This window comes from Agelaius tricolor, unplaced genomic scaffold (assembly GCF_023055355.1).
Source record: "Agelaius tricolor isolate 1412-34295 unplaced genomic scaffold, bAgeTri1.0.p SCAF_7, whole genome shotgun sequence".
Classification (NCBI taxonomy): Eukaryota; Metazoa; Chordata; class Aves; order Passeriformes; family Icteridae; genus Agelaius; species Agelaius tricolor.
This window is the reverse complement of record NW_027269267.1, coordinates 10,883,882-10,902,363: the sequence shown is the minus strand read 5'-3', so window position 1 is coordinate 10,902,363 and position 18,482 is coordinate 10,883,882. Positions and strand designations below refer to the sequence as shown.

The 18,482-nt window shown below is 34.5% G+C and overlaps 1 protein-coding gene across 9 annotated transcripts in view; it reads right to left on the bottom strand.

Annotated features, from left to right (window-relative positions):
- The window catches only part of DMD (dystrophin), a 1,148,686-nt gene that overhangs the window by 657,819 nt on the left and 472,385 nt on the right, over positions 1-18,482 (bottom strand). For all 9 annotated transcript variants that reach the window (XM_071430346.1, XM_071430344.1, XM_071430345.1 and 6 more), the window contains exons 17-18: positions 14,090-14,213; positions 6,743-6,830 (exon numbers count right to left, since the gene is read on the bottom strand). In XM_071430346.1, coding sequence (XP_071286447.1) covers positions 6,743-6,830; positions 14,090-14,213 — 212 coding nt within the window. The remainder of the gene's footprint in view (positions 1-6,742; positions 6,831-14,089; positions 14,214-18,482) is intronic.

Here is an 18,482-nt window from a genome sequence, read left to right as displayed (position 1 = left end):
GCATTATACATTATTTTAGAAATATCATAAACACTGAGGAATAAACGAAGTACCAGATCAAATCTCCATCTAGGCCAGTCCTGAGTGTCCAATAATGACCATAAGGAGACAGGAAGAAGACAGCCAAGAAACCATAGGTGATGCTTCTGTATGGTTATTTTCAAAGTGATTGGTTTCTCTGATGTAGTTTGCCTATTCCTGTCTGTTGTTCAATAATCATGCTTATTATAGAGTTCATAAAATAAAACTGACTTTAGTTATTGAAGACAAGGTAATTGTTTAGAACCATCAAAAGGAAAAAGGAATTTTCTTCACTTTCTGTGAAGAAAGTAAAGCAATACATATGAAAGATAAGAAAATGTGTCTTAACATAATTCATAATCACTGTAACTTGAACTCAGAATGACTTCAAAATAATATTAACCTAATCATCTCATTTATTTTTCAGTGGAAGTTTAAATGTAATCCCTAACATTTTTTAAATTGTAATGACATGTAATGATACAGATGGCAATAGGGCCAACACTGATTTCAAAATGAGTAAAATTCTCAAATCACTGAGCAATGTCATATGCTTAAGAACACTTTTAATAACATCATCACATAGTCATACAATAGCCAACCAGTTAAACAGAAGATATGTTTTAATCAAAATAATAAAAATTACTTTTCTTTAAAGCAAGTTTAAAAGTAAATGAGACAAAGCCTCCTGTGCTCCACTTCTGCAATCTTTGATACACTACTGAATACGGGTTTTCTTGTTTGCAATCTGCACTCCAAATCTACAGGAAAATTTCTTAATCAGGATTAAAAAATAGTAAAGTTCACGGCAATTTTGGAAGGTAGTGCATAGGAAATAGAGTCCTAATCACAGCTAAATGCTGTAGTAAAAAGTAATAAAAACTATTGGAATTTTTTTTATAATAAAATATTCTAAGGAATTGCTATAATGTATACTACATGGTAAACTACAACAAATGATAATTGGGGATCATGTCTGTTGTGGAGCATCATAGTGCTCTGGCAAATCCTGTTCTGGATCCAGCTCAGGGCTATTTCACTCAGAGTTGCTTGGAAACAACCACTTGGAAACAGACTGTGCAGTAACCTGATAGCAGCTCTCTGAATATGCTTTTGCTCTGGGATGGTGCCCCAGCCAAACAAATTGTACAGCATTTCAAAAAGCAAAACTACTGGAAAAATAGAAAGCCCAGTACTACTGGGAGATAATGGGTGGTGGTTGGAGCAGCTCCACATCCACACTATACTCAAAAAAACTGAAGAGCACATTTTAAGGACTGATCAAGGATATAAAATGAACTTTGAAGTGTGAACTGCTTTAAAAGGATTTTGACACATCTTAATAAAATCCAAAAGTGATCTTGTCTTCTGTGAGTGTGTGTGTGCATCTGGGGATGTGGTAGCACAACTACATTTTCTAGAAGTTTAATGTCTAAGGAGCATGTGAAGAGGCAGAATAAACCTGAATGGCACAGCACATCTGAGTAACAACAATCACAGACCAGGAGACACACAGATACTGACTCTTAACAGCAGCAAGGACAAGCATATGTATAGACAATAAGACTTTAACTATACTGTATTTTAACAATTGTTTCTGTTGTGAGCTGGGTATAAAAATGCTGTAAATTCAGAACAGAGAGCAGATTATCTTGCCATTGTGTTCATTATTATCTCTGAACCTGGAAGACATTGCTTGTGAGTTTGGCAGAATAGATATAAAAAGATCACTTTATTTATTCCTCCTTTTCTTTCTTTTCAGCTGCCAGTTTCCCAAGTGCCCTTAGGCGAGATTATGATTACCAGAAGTGCAGTCATGGATTCTCCACATATAATAATACTTTTCACTGCAATGTTTTCTTCTAGGATTCAGAGAGGACTGTATTTCAGATGAAAATCTAGATTCACTAGATCCTCTTTTGTTATTTTTCTCACAGGTCCCTCTTCACATGACATTTAAATATGTAAAAATAGCCTCTATTATTCAATTCTCTTTAATTATTTTATTTAACATCTAACCTTTGAGTCTAAATGTGAATCCATAAATACATAGAGAAAGAAATGCTTTTACTCTTCATGTTCCTGAAATGGACAGTACAAAACTGGTTTATGCAGAGTCATGCTTGGTAAAATATTGCAGAGGTGCACCTTCATTAGGCAGAATATCCTACTGTAAGGAAGATAAAATCTCCATAACATATCTTTTTAAAATTCTTATTTCTCAGTCCATTCAGGTAAATCAAAATTGTCCATCAGATGCTAGCACATCATTTCCAGCAGGATGTAATATAATGGCTGTTATTTGCACTTGAGATCATTTGGGCAAGTCTGACCCATTGGGGAAAATCAAGAATTTCACAGAATCATGGAATCATTAGGGTTGGAAGGAAATTACCCAGTCCAACCCCCATGCCAAGGCAGGGTCACCCAGAGCAGATGGCACAGGAATGTGTCCAGGTGGGTTTGGAATGTCTCCAGAGAGGGAGACTTCATGACTTCCCTGGGCAGCACAGGGTTCCAGTGCTCTGCCACCCCCAAAGAAAAGAAATTCTTCCTCTAACTGAAGTGAAACTTTCTGAATTTTAATTTATTACTGCTTAATAAAGTACAGTATTCCTTGTCCTATTAGAAACTTTCTTCTGTGATAACTACTGATTTCTGGACTAACTGAAGCACCTTTACCAAGGCACACCAAAAGTGCACAAACAGGGAAAGAAACAATATAAACCCCATTTTCTGGTAAAACATTATTTTATGAATAGTAGTTGGTTCATAATCTTTTCATGTTTCACATTCTAAAACCTTCTGGTATAATCATTGTATAAATATACTGTACCCAGAGGAAACAGATCATTATCTGAAGTGCATCCATTAATTTTATTACCTTGTATACTGCACATAATAAATTGTGCCTGAATATTTTTAATTGTGTAGCACCTTACATGCAAGTGCTTTGGAATTGCCACTTAATATGAAATATATCTTGTTAAGTGCATCTGTCATTTGCACAGTTCTGTGATAGAATAATGTAATATTATTTGGTTTCTGTAGCTCTCGACTCTTGTGTAACTTACAAGATAATGTATTTCCTCCACAGAATTGTGGCATTTTGAAATTACATGTTTTATTGCAACAAATTGATTTGTGTTCACTTTAATGCTTCCTGTCAAAATTCTCTGATTATTCATTTTGATGTCCTGTTTATTTTCCTCTAAACTATTATAATAGCCAAGTGTCCATTCCAACTGCTAAACTACTTTACTTACGCATCAACAGATTTTTTATTCTCTTTTATAATATGATTTAGTAAAGAAAAAACAAACAGATTTTTTTTTTCCTAGAAACACTGGTAAACAGAATATATGTTTTCACTTATTTCAATCATCAGTCTTTGAAAGCATGAGGAAGGAGAGGCAGAGCACAGCCCATGAGGGTGGTTGGGTAAAGAAGAATCCGCCAAAAAGCACCAATGATTTCCCTTGTGATGGGAAAAGCCCTTCAAATAACAATGTCCAGGCCCCCTCCTACAAACACAGGAACAGCTGTGCTGTGGGAGAGGGCAGATCTTTCCAGGGCAAAAAGACTTCTGCTGACAGTGGCTGACAATATTTTACATAGGTCTAGAAGAGGGTCCTGTGTAAATATGATTGCTAAGAATATTTCCCTCTGCTAAGGAACAAATAAATTAAACCCTAAATAAACCAATCCAATTCTCTCCAGAGTCCTGGTTTTTTAACTTATTCTCTCTCCTACCTATCACAGAAAAAAACAAAAAAAGGGAAGAAAAGAAATACAAATGATTCAACAATGGAGTTCACCAGTATTCTGAACTTGCTCTTATAATTCACCAGAGGTCTCATCTTTTTATGCTCTTTGTCTGTTACATTCAGAATCTTGTTTATGAGCAAACAGAAAGAATACTTTAAGTATTAAGTAAAGCCAGCATATTCAATGCCAGCATAATTTGAATCTTAAGGAATCTAATCATTATTAGTCCAGATCTAATTGACACAGAATAAGTTAAAATTAACAACACAATTAAAAATGCCATCACTTGACTTCTGAACTGATCTATGCCTTAAATCTGTTTGCCTTCTGTGGTCTTTTAATTACAGATTATACTGCAAATGCATGACAATCATCAATTCAATCACTGACTCATATCCCTAAATAACAAGAGGAGCATCATCATTTTTGATCTGTAAATTGTGGTAGTTAGGAAAGGTTTTTCATTGAAATAACATAGTAAATCTTCCCTCCACTAGATGTTAAACTGCAGATCTCCCACAAATCCATACAGGCACACTTATTAATTCCAGTTCCTTCCCGTTTTATGGAAAAGAGTTCCACCACTGGAACAGGAAGGTACGAAGGAATAGTTAGGCTGCTCCAAAAATGTTATTTTTGAGATTCATCACATCTTTCTTCTTATTCTAGGGAATACAACAACCAAAAAATAAAAAAAAATCATTTACACAAGACACAAACTCTATAGAAACTTAGTTGAATTACTGTGGAAAATATAAAGCTGAATAACTACTACAGTTTGAAATGAAGTTTTCAAGGTAATATTTTTACTTAACTTTTAGTTCAGTTTCAGTTGGGCTAAATTGCAGCCATTAACTGCAATTAGATCATAATGATTGGAAGAAAAGGCAAATAGAGAGTATGTTGTACACAAAAGTACAATGGCTTTACAATGGCAGTTAACTTCCTTGGCCCTCAAGGAGTAATTTTGAGCATCTCACAAGATATTCCATTTGCCAATTCTTTGTTAAAATCATCTCATAGTTCACACCAGCTAATGTTAATTATTTATTCTACTCTCTACTGCTGGCAATTACTGCATTAATTAACCGTTCCAAACACTATTTTTCAATTTGCCTTTGCATTAGTGGAACAGTGTAAAGTCTGATAAAATACTCAAGGTTTCAAGTCCAGAGGAATTTTTTTCTCTTTTCAAAGGGATTGTTTCCTCCCTAAAACCATGACAATAAGAGATCTTCATTTTCACAGCCAATTATGTCAGCCACACTAGAATGTTTTTTCTACCAAGGCTAACACAATATAATGCATGACACAGATCTCAGAGAAGCTGACAAATTGAAGCTGATAAAGTCATGCTGGCTTAGTTAGTCTACCCTGTGCCTGCCACCCTAAAAAAAGAGGTGTGATTTGAGAAATACTGGAAATATTTACATGCACATCTAGCCAAATGTAAACCATTAATAAGGACGGAGCCATGGACTGAGGGGCAGAAAAACAGTCTTGAGTTAAAACTCCATGGGAATAATTAAGACAGAATTAAGTCTACTTGATACATGACGTGGTAGGCACTTGAGTGTAGGGTAAGCATTATTTAAGATGGTAGTGAGTTTGATAACTAACATCAAAATTAGTCATCATTAAGTACATAATCCAAGGAAATTAAACTGGAATTCTTGAGGCGCAGGTCTGCATTTGTCCAATGGAAGACTGGGGCATTGCTAAATATGCCCTGGACACATTCTGCCCAAAATAGGAACCTCAATGAATCAGCATGCAAATTTCAGATGCTTCCCTAAAAGTCATGTAAAATCAATTCTCCCAGACATAAAACATAAAAGTCTGAACTTTTGATATCATCAATCACGGAAAAGTGCCCAAATTATTTCAAACAGGGTGCAGATGTTGCCAGACTGCCTTCAGTATATTCACAGAGTCTGGGAAAGGACTCATAGTAGCAATTGTTACAGTAATGATAACAAAATATGTCCTATACATTAAATGTGGTCTCTTTTAAGATATTACACCTTCATAATTAAGCAAAATAAGCATAGGATTCCATCAAATTTCTTTAGCTTGGCTAGTTAGTACCTTAGACTTAAAGCATTTTACTTTTAGCAATTTCATTATTGGTTATTCGTTGTAACAATTTACGAGAAAATATATGTTCCAAAGTTCAGTTTACTCAGCATCTGTATTTTGGTAATCATTTCAGTATGATAGATATTTGCCCATTTTAACTATTTGATTTCAAGGCAAGATATTCCTTAATATTAAGAACAATGGCACGAGTTACAGTTTTACTTTCATTATCTTTTCCTTGGGTTTTGTTTTTTCTTCATTTAAAAGTTCCAAAGAATGGTGTAATGTAATAATTCTCTGGGAGAAAAAAGATAAGAGAAAACCTTTGCACCTATTTTTCTTTGTTCAAGAGTTGTATAAACTTTGACAATTATTATATTTGAAAACCAAATGCCAAAAATTTCTTCCAAATCCAAATAAAATGTTATATTTTCTATGACAGAGAACATTACAGAAATATGTATATTACAAAACATACATTGTATATTAAAATTCAGGAAGTATTTTTCCCCAACTGGTTAAAGTAATGCCTTTGGAGCTGTCTAACTCAGATGTGTTAATGTACTTCAAAGCTTAGAGAACTCAGAAAATAAGATTACAACTTAAGTCTCCGCACAGAACAGATTGTTAATATACAATTCATTACGGTGAGTTTCTAACACATCTCTCTGCATGGTACTAAAGTGGTAATACTTTTTTTCTCTTCTCTAATTAACAGATTCAACATTCAGAAATAATAAAAGAAATATAAGGCAATATCACTTTACCATTCCATTTAGACAGTATGCGCTAATATAACTCTTGTAATAAATATGAACCTGTTCGTTGATCAAATCCCTAAGAAGATTATCTAAAGCAACTCCCAAGTAATTACCATTCACCATCTGTTCCACCAGGGCCTCAGCTGATCTGCTGGCATCTTGCAGTTTTCTGTACTTCTCAGGCTTTTCTCGCTGGATGGCCTGCAGCACGACAGGAAAGGTGAGTATTTCAACAGAGGGATTTCATACAAGGAAGTTATCAATCTCAGGGATGTCTTCTGATTTCTTGAGACTTTCTAACCCATCATATTGCCCCGACTGCTCCCCAGTTTGCAATGAAAGAGGCAAGCACCATAAACCACCACCAGGAAGTCAAAGTCAAATACAAAAACAGAGAGTCAGAACACAACAGAGCTGACAAATGACACATATCAGTATTTTATAGACACATAAAAGACATAGAAATTAAGAGCTATTTGAAGCACAGTATTTCAGAAAGAAAATATTCATTTAACAGTAATGCCTTGTGGAAGAATAGATTTGCTTATTTTCATGGTAAAAGCAAAAAACTGACCATTCTCACCAAATCACAGGGATTCACAACATTCTACAACATCAAACCCAGATAAAATTTGATTGCTTATATTACTATTTTATTTAAAAACAAAATAACAACTGTAAAATGCATAAAAGACCACATGCAGCAGATACCCATATATGGGCTATTAAGAAGAAGAGTCAACTGCAGATTTAATACAGGCTTCTCATCATATTTTGTACTTAATACTCTTGATTCACCTTTCTGTACACAAAAATTGCTCTCCAACGTTCAGGCTGGCTAGTAAGGCCTAGTAAAGGCCAGCTGCTGAAATTATAAGATATAGTAGGAATCTAAATTTAAATATCATTTTGGGTCAGTAGAAATACTGATGGAAAGCAAACTCATTTTCAATCTGACAGCCCATCGATGCTGTCTTGTAATTAACATCATGAAGTCACTTCATTGATTTTAAACTAAATTAGTTGCATAATTTACGTGTAATTTAGAAGCTCAAAGATGCACAGTCAAATTTGATACCAAAAATAAAGCAGACTAAATGTCTCCCAGAGATTCTGACCAACACAGGGTCCCATAAATCAAACCCCTCACTTTTCTGCAGCAGATACACACATACAAGAGGATATGATCCCCCAAATCCTACATGGTGTATAAGGAAACATAAAACTTGGCCCTGGTTGCAGTTTCCCAGGCTGGCTGATCCCACTGGGCTTCCCCATCACCCTGTTAATTTCCACAGCAAACTTAGATGCTGCATGACTTCAAAAAGGCTCCTTAAACTGAAAAGAAAGCTCAAGTAGGTGTCTAAGGATGCATTTAGTAAAAGAATCTTATATACACAAATTTGGAAATACTATTTTTCAATAGATTTTTGCACCCATATGGAATGAATATAAAAACCTTTGAAGAAACTCTCTTAAAATAACTTTTCAAATGTGATGTTTAAAACATCTTCAGTTTAACAAGAAGCAGCTCCCTGGAAGACACCTCAAGTGAGGAGATACAGAAACTTGGAAGAGAAATTTTCAATTAATTTCATGCTTTTCTTCAGCCTACCTATAATTGTTATCCATTTGTGCATACAGAAATTGTTAAGCAGCAGGCTTTCTAACAATGTCACTAAAACAATTTTGGATAAATGAAATATATAAAGAAAATATATTTAGAGAATAATAAAATAGCTCATATTTTGGAAACATATTTTAATATATAACTAAATTACCATTGAAATATTATGAAGTTTAATCCCACTAAGTTACAGATGACTGTATGAATTATCTCTCATTTTTGTAGGTCAATAAAATCTTGCACGATTACCCAGAAAAAATTAAATATTTTCCAAATTTAAAAAGTAAATGAACTCTCTGCAGAGTTCCAAAATCTCTTACAGAATCTTAATTAATACTACTCTTTCTATAATGCTAGGTATAATTAACATGAGAATAACTACTGAGAACTCAAAGGAATCATTTAAACACTAAAATATACTGAAAATAATTCTATTCCGTCTGTAACAGCAGGTGTGTAATTATCATGTGTATAACTGTAGTGAGCAGAAAAAAAATCATTCAAAAAAACCCCCACAAAACCACTTCATAAAATATGCTAAAACTTATCTTTTTAAAACATAAAAATGATATGTCATATAAGCTTGTGGAAGTCAACACTTCCCTGCCCAGCATATGCTATGTGTGAAGAAAAACATGGAGAAATGCCCACTTCTCTCCTGAAAGATTCAAGGTCCCAGGTCCTGGCAGAAAATATAAGCACTATGTATACAGTCCTTAAAAAAACATATCAAACTTTCAGTCAACTATTTTTTCCATTCATTTTTATGTAATTGGCACATATTATGCAAATGAAGGTCAAGCACTGGTTACAGGAGGACAAACACACACAGAAAGCACAGTGATAACCAAAGGAGGAGAAACTGAACTCCTGGTTCCTCCTACAAAGACAAATGATGTGGCCTGGGGAGAAAGGAGGAAATTCACTCTAGTTACTCAAAACAATGAGCACATGTCCCTGCCATTAGTCTGTACACTCTGCTATCATTTGCCAAAACGAAAAATTGTGGTTTGGGTTTTTAAGATCCTTTTAAGAAGAAGTATTTCCATAACCCTGTGTCAAGTGCCTAGAAATGAATGGAGTAGTCCTGGAAACACCTCTCATTTATCTCTTTGGCTCTGTTTTCATCATTTTTTTCCTTTACTGAAGGGGACCATACTCTTGATCCAAGTAGAATGTCACAAGTAGAATGGAATCATTTTGAAGGGATTTGTGAAGTTTTGAAACTTAAATTCTGTATAATAATATTATAGAGAATAATAAAACAATAATATAATTCTTATTCTGTGTAATAGACACCTTTTGACAACAGCGGCTAAGCCACTTCAAAATATTTCCAAATATATAACCTTCCTCCTTTTTTTTACTCTTTTTGCCTTCTGTAAAAGATTTTTCAGAAAAAAAGACACCAATATTAGAGGAAAAGGTTAACTTTACAGGATTTTGTCCAAGTAGAGATTAATTATCTTTTGGACTACTTTGCAACAGACAATGCAAATGCATTATAGCTCAGTTTTAATTGATTGAAAAAAAATACAAATTCATCTTTAGCTAAATCCTAGCCAAAGGTGAAGGGGCAATTTTTACAGATCTAAACATTATATTTGACCTTGAGATGTTAGTTGACAGTTAATGACTTCATAAATGAGAATATACTGATGGCTGGAGAAATTTGGATGTTATTCGTATATCAAATCAACGTGTTTCTTTGAGAGCTCTGTGAAAGGATGCAGGGCAGCACTCCCTGACCTCCTGTGGTGGTGACCACCACCCCTGAGGGCAGAGAGGGCAACATTATCATCACCACCTCTGACAGTGATTCAGCTCTCAAATACCCATGCCTAACCAAGCATGCCTGGAAAAGGTCACTAAAACAAAACAAACAGATGAGAATGGGACTTCTGAGAATGCCAAGAGAACAAATTTAATTGTCTAGGATATCTGACATTTTCCCTTACATCTGTTCCTTGTGTTTATCTTTAATTCTCAATTTCTAGGTGCTTCTTCTTGGGTAACCAAAACTTCTTTCAAGGATTTTTATTTCCAGTATTTTGTTGGTTAGTCTCAAATTTACTAAGTAGGATTTACTACCTGAAATTGTGGAGGTTTTTTGCACCTGAACCTTTATATATTTGAACTTGCAATACTGAAAGCTTATCATAGCTTAAGAAAAATATGGAAGTCCTGAGTCATTCTTAGGTCTGATTTTAGTAAAATACACACACTAACTGTAGAATATTTATGGTGGCATGCAGTATAACTGCATATATATATAATAAATATATATTTTATATAAATATAACATATAAATATAAACATAACATATATGTTATATAAATACATTATATATGTTATATAAATATGTATAATAAAGTTATATATATAACTGCATACAATATATAATAAAAATATTTACTACATTAATGTTTGGATGTCTCTGTTATTTAGGAGTATGGCTGTTCAACAGTGAAACTTCTATTCTTATGGCTTTGCAGTCTCCCTGCCCAGGTAAGGTAAATATCTTTCTTCTGTATCAGGGAAGGGATATAAATACTTTTCTTCTCCCCAGACATAGGAATGGACTTTTTGCACATATCTAATATATTCAACCTACACAATACATCTGCCAAAGGCTAATTTCCTGCCAGGATCTGAAAAGCAGCTGCCTTAGCAAACAGAGTCACTGCATTTCATACAGCCTGCTCTTGGCTCTGTCTCCCCCAGGACTCCTCTGAGCTGGGATGGGAGCAAGCTTTTGCACCTTATGAATCACCAATGATGGCAAAAGAGATTTCCTTGTGGATTTCATTTCCGATGCCTCTGTCCCTCTATCATGCAGCAGGTGCACTTCCACTCAGTCTTACGGATGTGACCCCTCATCCATGAAAAATGATGGGCAGGAGCAAGCTGCCACAAGAAAAAACAACCCTGAAACTAGTAACTGTCCCCAAAAGAGCAGCAGAACAGAAAGTCATCACAAAAAAGCTCTAGGACTCAGCACTGACTACAGTAGGGAATAAAGGACAGTTTTGGCATCAGCCAACCACAGATTGTTCTGTGCTATACCAATTTATGTTTTCATGTGGGCAAAAACCCCTAAATGATAAAGTAAGGGCAAGATGGGACTTCTGCACGTGTGTGTAGATGGTCACATGCATGGCATGTACAACACTGGGGTGGGACTGTGGATGTCAGTGCACGTCCTGGTTTTGGCTGGGATACAGTGATTTTCTTCTCAATAGCTGGGACAGTGCTATGTTTTGGATTTATTATGAGAATAATATCGATAACATTCATATTTTGGGTTTTCTAAGTTGTGTCTATCCTTGTGGAAGGGGCTAACAGCAGGCTTGTTAGCTAAAGGAGCGAGAAGAAGCTGAGAAGTAAGAAGAAACTGATAAGAAGCTTTTTCTAAAGCTGTAACTAAAGAAACTGAGAGAAGAAAGATAAAAGAACTTTGCAGCTAGATGAAACATTTTTAAAAAGTTAGTTAAGTCACTATAACTTCTCACTAATAGTATTATGTTAATTTATTGTAGCTAATAGTAAAGATAAAAGAAGCATAAACAATTAAGAAGTGTATAAAAGTCAGCCATGTTCAATAATAAAGTGTTGCCAACTGAGACTACTTGTAGTCTCTGCTTTATGTCGTGACCGCCTCGACAGTGACATATCCCAAGTCAAGAACTCTTTTAGGAATGCCTCATGCTCTGACAGTGATACACAAAAAAAAAGGAAAAAAAAAAAGCAAGCTGTGAGGGAATACAGCCAGGACAGGTGACCCAAACTGGCCAGGGGGATATTCCACACCACAGGACAACATGCTCAGTGTAGAAACTGGGGGAGTTACCTGGAAAGGGCTTATTTGGGTTCAGGGAGAGGGTCTAGCCTTGATCAGCAGGTGGCAAGCAATTGCATTGTGCTTCATTTGCTTGTTGTATGCTGTTTTCTTTCTATTATCTGAATTATTATTTGCTAACATTATTATATTTTACTTTATTTCATTCATCTATTCTTATCTCAACCTACAAGTTTTACTTTTAGTTCTCGCCATTCCACTGGGGTGGGTTGGGGGATGTGAGCAGGTGTGGTGCTCAGTTGCCAGATGCGCTTAAAGCACAACAGAACAATAAAATCTATTTCAATTATCTCTCACATATGTTTTCCTTTCTGAATTTCATTCTTGTTTTATATGCCTTCTACAACTTCACTAGAAATTATATAATATGTTAAAACACATACTATCTTGTTTTCCATTGATTTGAGGTACACTTTGAGAGAACTAATAACTAAAAGTGTTAACAAGCACCAACGGAACTGTTCAAATCAATGAACTGAAAAGTACTTTCTGCTTTGTCTCTCATTTAATTGATTGAGACAGAGATAAGACCAGAAAAAGTCAGGTCAGGACAAGTTTTAAGACCTGGCATTTATAAAAATTTGATATTTTTCTTTACTTTGTTAAAAAGTGTGTTCAAAGACTTACACTGACTGAAAACGATTCAACACATAATCTATGTAGCACTTGTCAATTGTCACCTTTCAGAGTGGTCACTCTCAAATTAATACATGCAATAGAATGTTTTCTCCCTTAGAGCAACTAGAAACTTCTAGATGTAACTTGGTTTTCTCTATAAAATATTTATTTTAAAAGCAGTGACACTCTGTGAAATTAAAACAGGTCTTGGTCCTTAAAAATATTTTCAATGTTAATGAAGGATACATATAGATTTTGCTTATATCTATTTAGAATTACTGTTTTGTTTCAGACCTCTCTCATGACAATATAATTAACTAAAATTATTGCAAGAAACTTGGAGTTTAACATGGGATTTTAAAATGTACACTTACAGTCACAAAATTCCATGTTACTCAATCTTATCATAGCTGATTCATGATGGAAAAGTAGAAAATGAGAAAAACCATCAGCAAATCTAAATTCAATACAGTAATTTTGTTCCACCTCTTTGTGTTCTAGGAGTATGTATCAACATGGGTTTTAATGACTTTCCACAACATACTATGCTACTATCCAAGATAATTATAAAAAGCCCCTTTCTCTTGGAAAAGATAGGCATTTTTTCATTGATCTGAAAAAATCAAATAATGAAGAAAATTTGTAAAAGTTTAGTTTTCAAGGGCTAAATTCAGTAATTCAGTCTATGACACACAGATGCACAAACATAGCAACTTAAGCAGTGCAGAACCAATCACTTTGTCAGGAAAGAACAGTTTTTAGTCCTGATATGGCACTACAATAGAGTAAAAAAAACCCAAAAGGCAAACAATGAAAGCCCAGTGGAAACTGGTGATTGTCATATCTATTTTACAGCTCTGTAAAGGAAATAGATATAGATTTTCTTTAGCATCCATTCCAGTGACACTTTTCATATTCTTCAGTTTATGCATGTATAATGTCAAATTAAGTTGTTAGTATAAAACGGATTGCATATTTAAGTAATGATAACCTAATATAACTTTATAACTTTACAAATAGATGTAAATTATATATATATATATATATATAAAAAACTTCATATCTATATATATTTTGGTATAACTTTACCTGAGACTGTCATGGATCTACAATACCTTCATTAAATATGAATAGGCATGAGCAAAAACAACAACAAAAATCTATGTGTTCAGACAGTCTGTGTAGTAATTTTGGTGCCAAAATCTGAAACTCACAGAAACAGTGAACACATCTAAATTTATCTTGGACAATCAATGCTTGTCAGTCTACATTTGAAATCCTTTAAACTTGGACTCTGAAAGCACTTTGGCAAGCAAATACAGACTAACAGACATGCACAGGAGTAGTTTCTCCTACATTGACTCTTTCTCTGAGGTCTGAGAGGTTCCCCTCTTTCCTGAAGATGGCAAACTCGGGGCTCTGCAGCAGTGCCTCGGAGCGGGTCATCCAGCTGTGGAGCTCCGTGGTATCCGAGTCAAACCTGAGGGACAGAAAAGTGCAACAGGACCTTCAGCCTCCACAGTGCATGAGAACAGGACTGGCAGCCAACATGGTCATCTAAGCAAGGGAATAAACAGCAATTTCTACCAGCAAAATACAGTTTTAAACCCCCATATCTCATCAGGGAGTTCATAAAACTATTCACTTTTATATTTAGAAATGTAGAAATACTTTTTTATTTTTAAAACCAGATTTGACGGCTGAACAGATGTAATAATTTCCACAGTAAGTATTCTAATTTTTCAAGCTAATGTTTTTGGAAGATATGAAACAAATGTCTGTCAGTGAAGGAAGGGTACCACAAGTCCTGTTGGCTGAGCTGAGGATGTAAGACCTATCAGTCTGACCAAATGCAGCCTTCAAACCTGTGAGATCACTATCCCAGCTTGTAATTATGAAATTATGCAGAAAATTCAAGCAGAAAATTTGATGAAAGAAGCTTTTTCTGATTAACTCCAATTTGTTGTACAATGTAATCACTAATCAACAAGTATAATTTTCCACAGTTAAAGCTTTAAAACCAAATTTAAGATCCCCAACTCTCTGAAATAAATTTACAACTAGTTTTTACTCCACAGCCCTCTTTACTACATTCTGGATTCTTTCATCAACTCTTTTAAAACTGAACTTAACTTGCGTTAACCACTATTCAGGTAATGTCTCAAAATGCAGATATTTAAATTACTAATGTCTAGAAATTTCAAATTGTGATTCAGTATCTACTGTGGTTTTAAAACAAGAATCTTCAGACAATATTTGTTGTCAGTTATGCCACGCTTTCTGCTTGATTGCATTTCTTTATTGCACTGTATGTTCTAATATTTATATCCCTTTTGCAGCTGACTTTCCTTCTGCAGCAATATGCTGAACACAATAAAGCAGAAAGACCTGGGGGAAAAAAGTAACAAGCTGTATCTTTCAGTTTGCTTTATGACCATAGGTTGTATCATTTGCATACAACTGAAAATCTACTAAAAACAGTAACTTGAGCAACAATTATACCCCTGGAGGAATTAATTATTTTATAAAAATACACTTCATTTATACAAGAATCTGTACTTCTAAAATACAAGGATGTAAGGCAAAACCAGGTGCTACATAAATCTACATATGCTGAATTGAAAAATGAATACAAGAAAGTATTCCATGCTTGAGTTAATATTTATGCTTCCTTTTTTTCCTTCTCCACTGTGATTTTTTTTGTATTCATAAATAATGAAAGCAAAAGAAAAAGAATTGCAAACTGCCTTAATCTTAGTCCAATATTCAACATTCAATTATAAACTCTTAGGAATAATTTTGATAAAAAATTTCCTGATAATACTAACTGAATACTCATTCAAGGAGAAAAAACTGTGACTTTGAAGTAATGGAAGGTGCAGAAGCCTTCAGTTTTAAAAAGAACTACAAATTCTAAAGCAAAAGACAAAATAAAATTTCCAGATGGTTCAAGGAATGTCTGTGCTGTTCTAATCCCTGAACATGAACTCCACAGTCAGTTGAGAGCTTCCTACTTCAGCTTTATTTCTGATCATTAAACCAACTGCAATTCTTGAAATAAAATGTTATCCTTTGTTCTACAAATAATAACTGCATATTTGATGATTACAAAACACCAGACATCTGATAGCAATGAAATTCACCAGTCCCTGAGTACTAAAGTTCCTTGACTACAAGTAAAATTGTATGGGTTCTGGAATTTGTTCCATTCTGAAGCTGCAGGCAAGTATTATCAGTAAATCCAACTCTTTGAAAAACAGCCTGGTGTTACCCTGGTACAGGATGGAAACTGACAGAAAAATGTTTATCAGTGATCAATTCTTCAAGAAAAAGGATTTAGCCCTTGCCTTTGCAACACCTGGAAGAGGAATGAGAGCATTTGGGATAGTTTTGACAGTAAAACAAAATAATTAGGAACACATCTCATGGCCCAGAGAGCCATCAGTTGGTGGCAAGTGTTAGACATAGATCTTTAAGGTCCATTTCAACTGAAAGCATTCTATAATATAATATGATTCTCTGATATGACCAAGCTGATCTCACATAACAGATTGCTCTGTCACTTGCAGTTTCTTCTGGAGATAAATATAATTTCAGAAACAAAGCCTCCTGTTCAAAAAAGGGCAATAGAGTGGGAGGCAGAAAAGAATTAAAAATACATAAAAGTTAAGTCCAAGTAGCTTTTTGCAGTACATAAATATCTTTAAGATAAAGACATCTTACCTAGCAAGAAAAAAAAAAAATCACTCTGTCATGTTCACCTTGTGCAAAAGGAGGAAACACTGGTAGAAATGGCATTTAATCATTCTGCTTTAGTGATTGGATACTTCCTTTCTGAGCACAGCTGCAGTTAGAAATTATATTAGCTCTAGATTGATATCAAAGTATAAATAGAGTCTTTAAGTCTCCTAGGGACAAGAATAATTTAGACATAAAATAGTGCAAGACTGCCTTTCTGCCCCAACAAACTTCAGTTCAGGTAGAATTTGTAAAAATAGATCAATGGAAGATCCTAAACCAAAAATTCACTTGAGAAATTACTCTTAACTACTTCAATTTAACATGCACATTGTCATGCTCCCCACCTAAAAAATCCATTTTGAGGCAGAATATTTATTCTTCCTGCAGCTGTCATGCTTTTGTTTTCCACTTAGTCTTTTCTTCTGCTGTTCCATGAGAGAAATACTATTTTTACTGGTCCCACAGCCCTCTCTTTACATGCCAGCATATGTCAGCTGAGTTCAAATGGAGATTTGTCTTTATGATAAATATAAACAAATTAACTCTTGTTTCTTAGTGATTTCCATAAGTCTTTTTTCTATTAGATAGGGGACTTCTAGTAGGACGAGAGAATCCTACTGTGGTAAGTATTTGGGTTGAAAATTCCATTAAGAGAAAAACTTGATGCAATTCAGTTGTGAAATATCTTAAAGGTGAGGTTTATCATGTATTTAATAGAGAAAAGGAAAGCCAGAACAAAGAGTCAATTTTGAACAAACACATGGTGATCTAGTAAGAAAGTTTGGAATGGGAATATGAAGTGGGCATATGGCTTGGGATGATCAAGAAAATCGATTTGTGGAGAATTTTTCATGAAAATGTGACTGGCATAGATTAAAAACATTATTTGTTTTTTAAAATATGCTTTGAGTAAGTAGATATACAAACAAATTCAATCTTAAACAAGTTCACATAGGAACACAAGGCATGAAGTATCTTTCTGTCATGTGGCCATCATGGTACATAATCTTATCTCTAAACTGAAGGATTTTCATCTTTAAACTACATTACAATGCTTCTGCTATCATGGACAGACACTGGTTTCAATACTTTATTCTTTCAACAGACAGAAATTGCTTGACAATTTCCTTTGTTCATTTGTTTCCTTCCCTCCTCAAACAAAAATCACACTGGGCCTGTCACCACTGTGAATCTTGGGCAGACATGAAACCATTTGCCTACATATTGAGTTGGCAGGGGATGATGCAACTTTGATCCAAGAACCACTTCACTGAATTATTTCATTTCCATGTCTGGGCTTAAATCCCCAGCTCACCAGAGTCTTTCTCAGCTTGTAGCTCTTCACTGCCTAGAACATAGCAAAGAACAACTTTACAGCACATGGTGCCCATTGGAAGAATTATTCTGATCTAATTCCCTGCTTTCTTCCTCCTCTGTTTTTGTAGTTGATGAGTCATTAGTTGATAAATAGAGTTGTTCTTATCTTCTAATTCAACTGCCAATTTATCCAAACATTTTTTTTTTACCTTCTTATTTTTTAGGTTTCAATTTTAGGTGTCAATTTTATTTCCTTTTGGAATGACATTTTGACCCTCCCTCTGCATTTGTGATAATATATTAAGTTTAGCCTCATCAAAAATATGACCAGTGCACCTCTGTAATGCATACCAAGGCATGAAAAGAAATACCAAATCAATCCCAAGTGTGTATCTCCAACAGAAACTCAACTAGAAGCATCAGGTACAGAGTACTTTTAAACCAAATCAATACTCTGTAATATTGCAGGTAATTTCAGGTGCTAAATGTAAAGAATATAAATTCTGTTTATTTGTCACTAATCCATTTCTCACCTCACAAAAACTATAAAGGATAAATGCTTACTAAGCATTAAGAAGTGCCCATGTATACAAACCTCAACATACATTTCTTATCCTCCAAATGAAAATGTTTATTAATTATTTCCCCTTTAAGCAACAGAAAACTATTCTGTTGTGTCTTAGTCATCGTT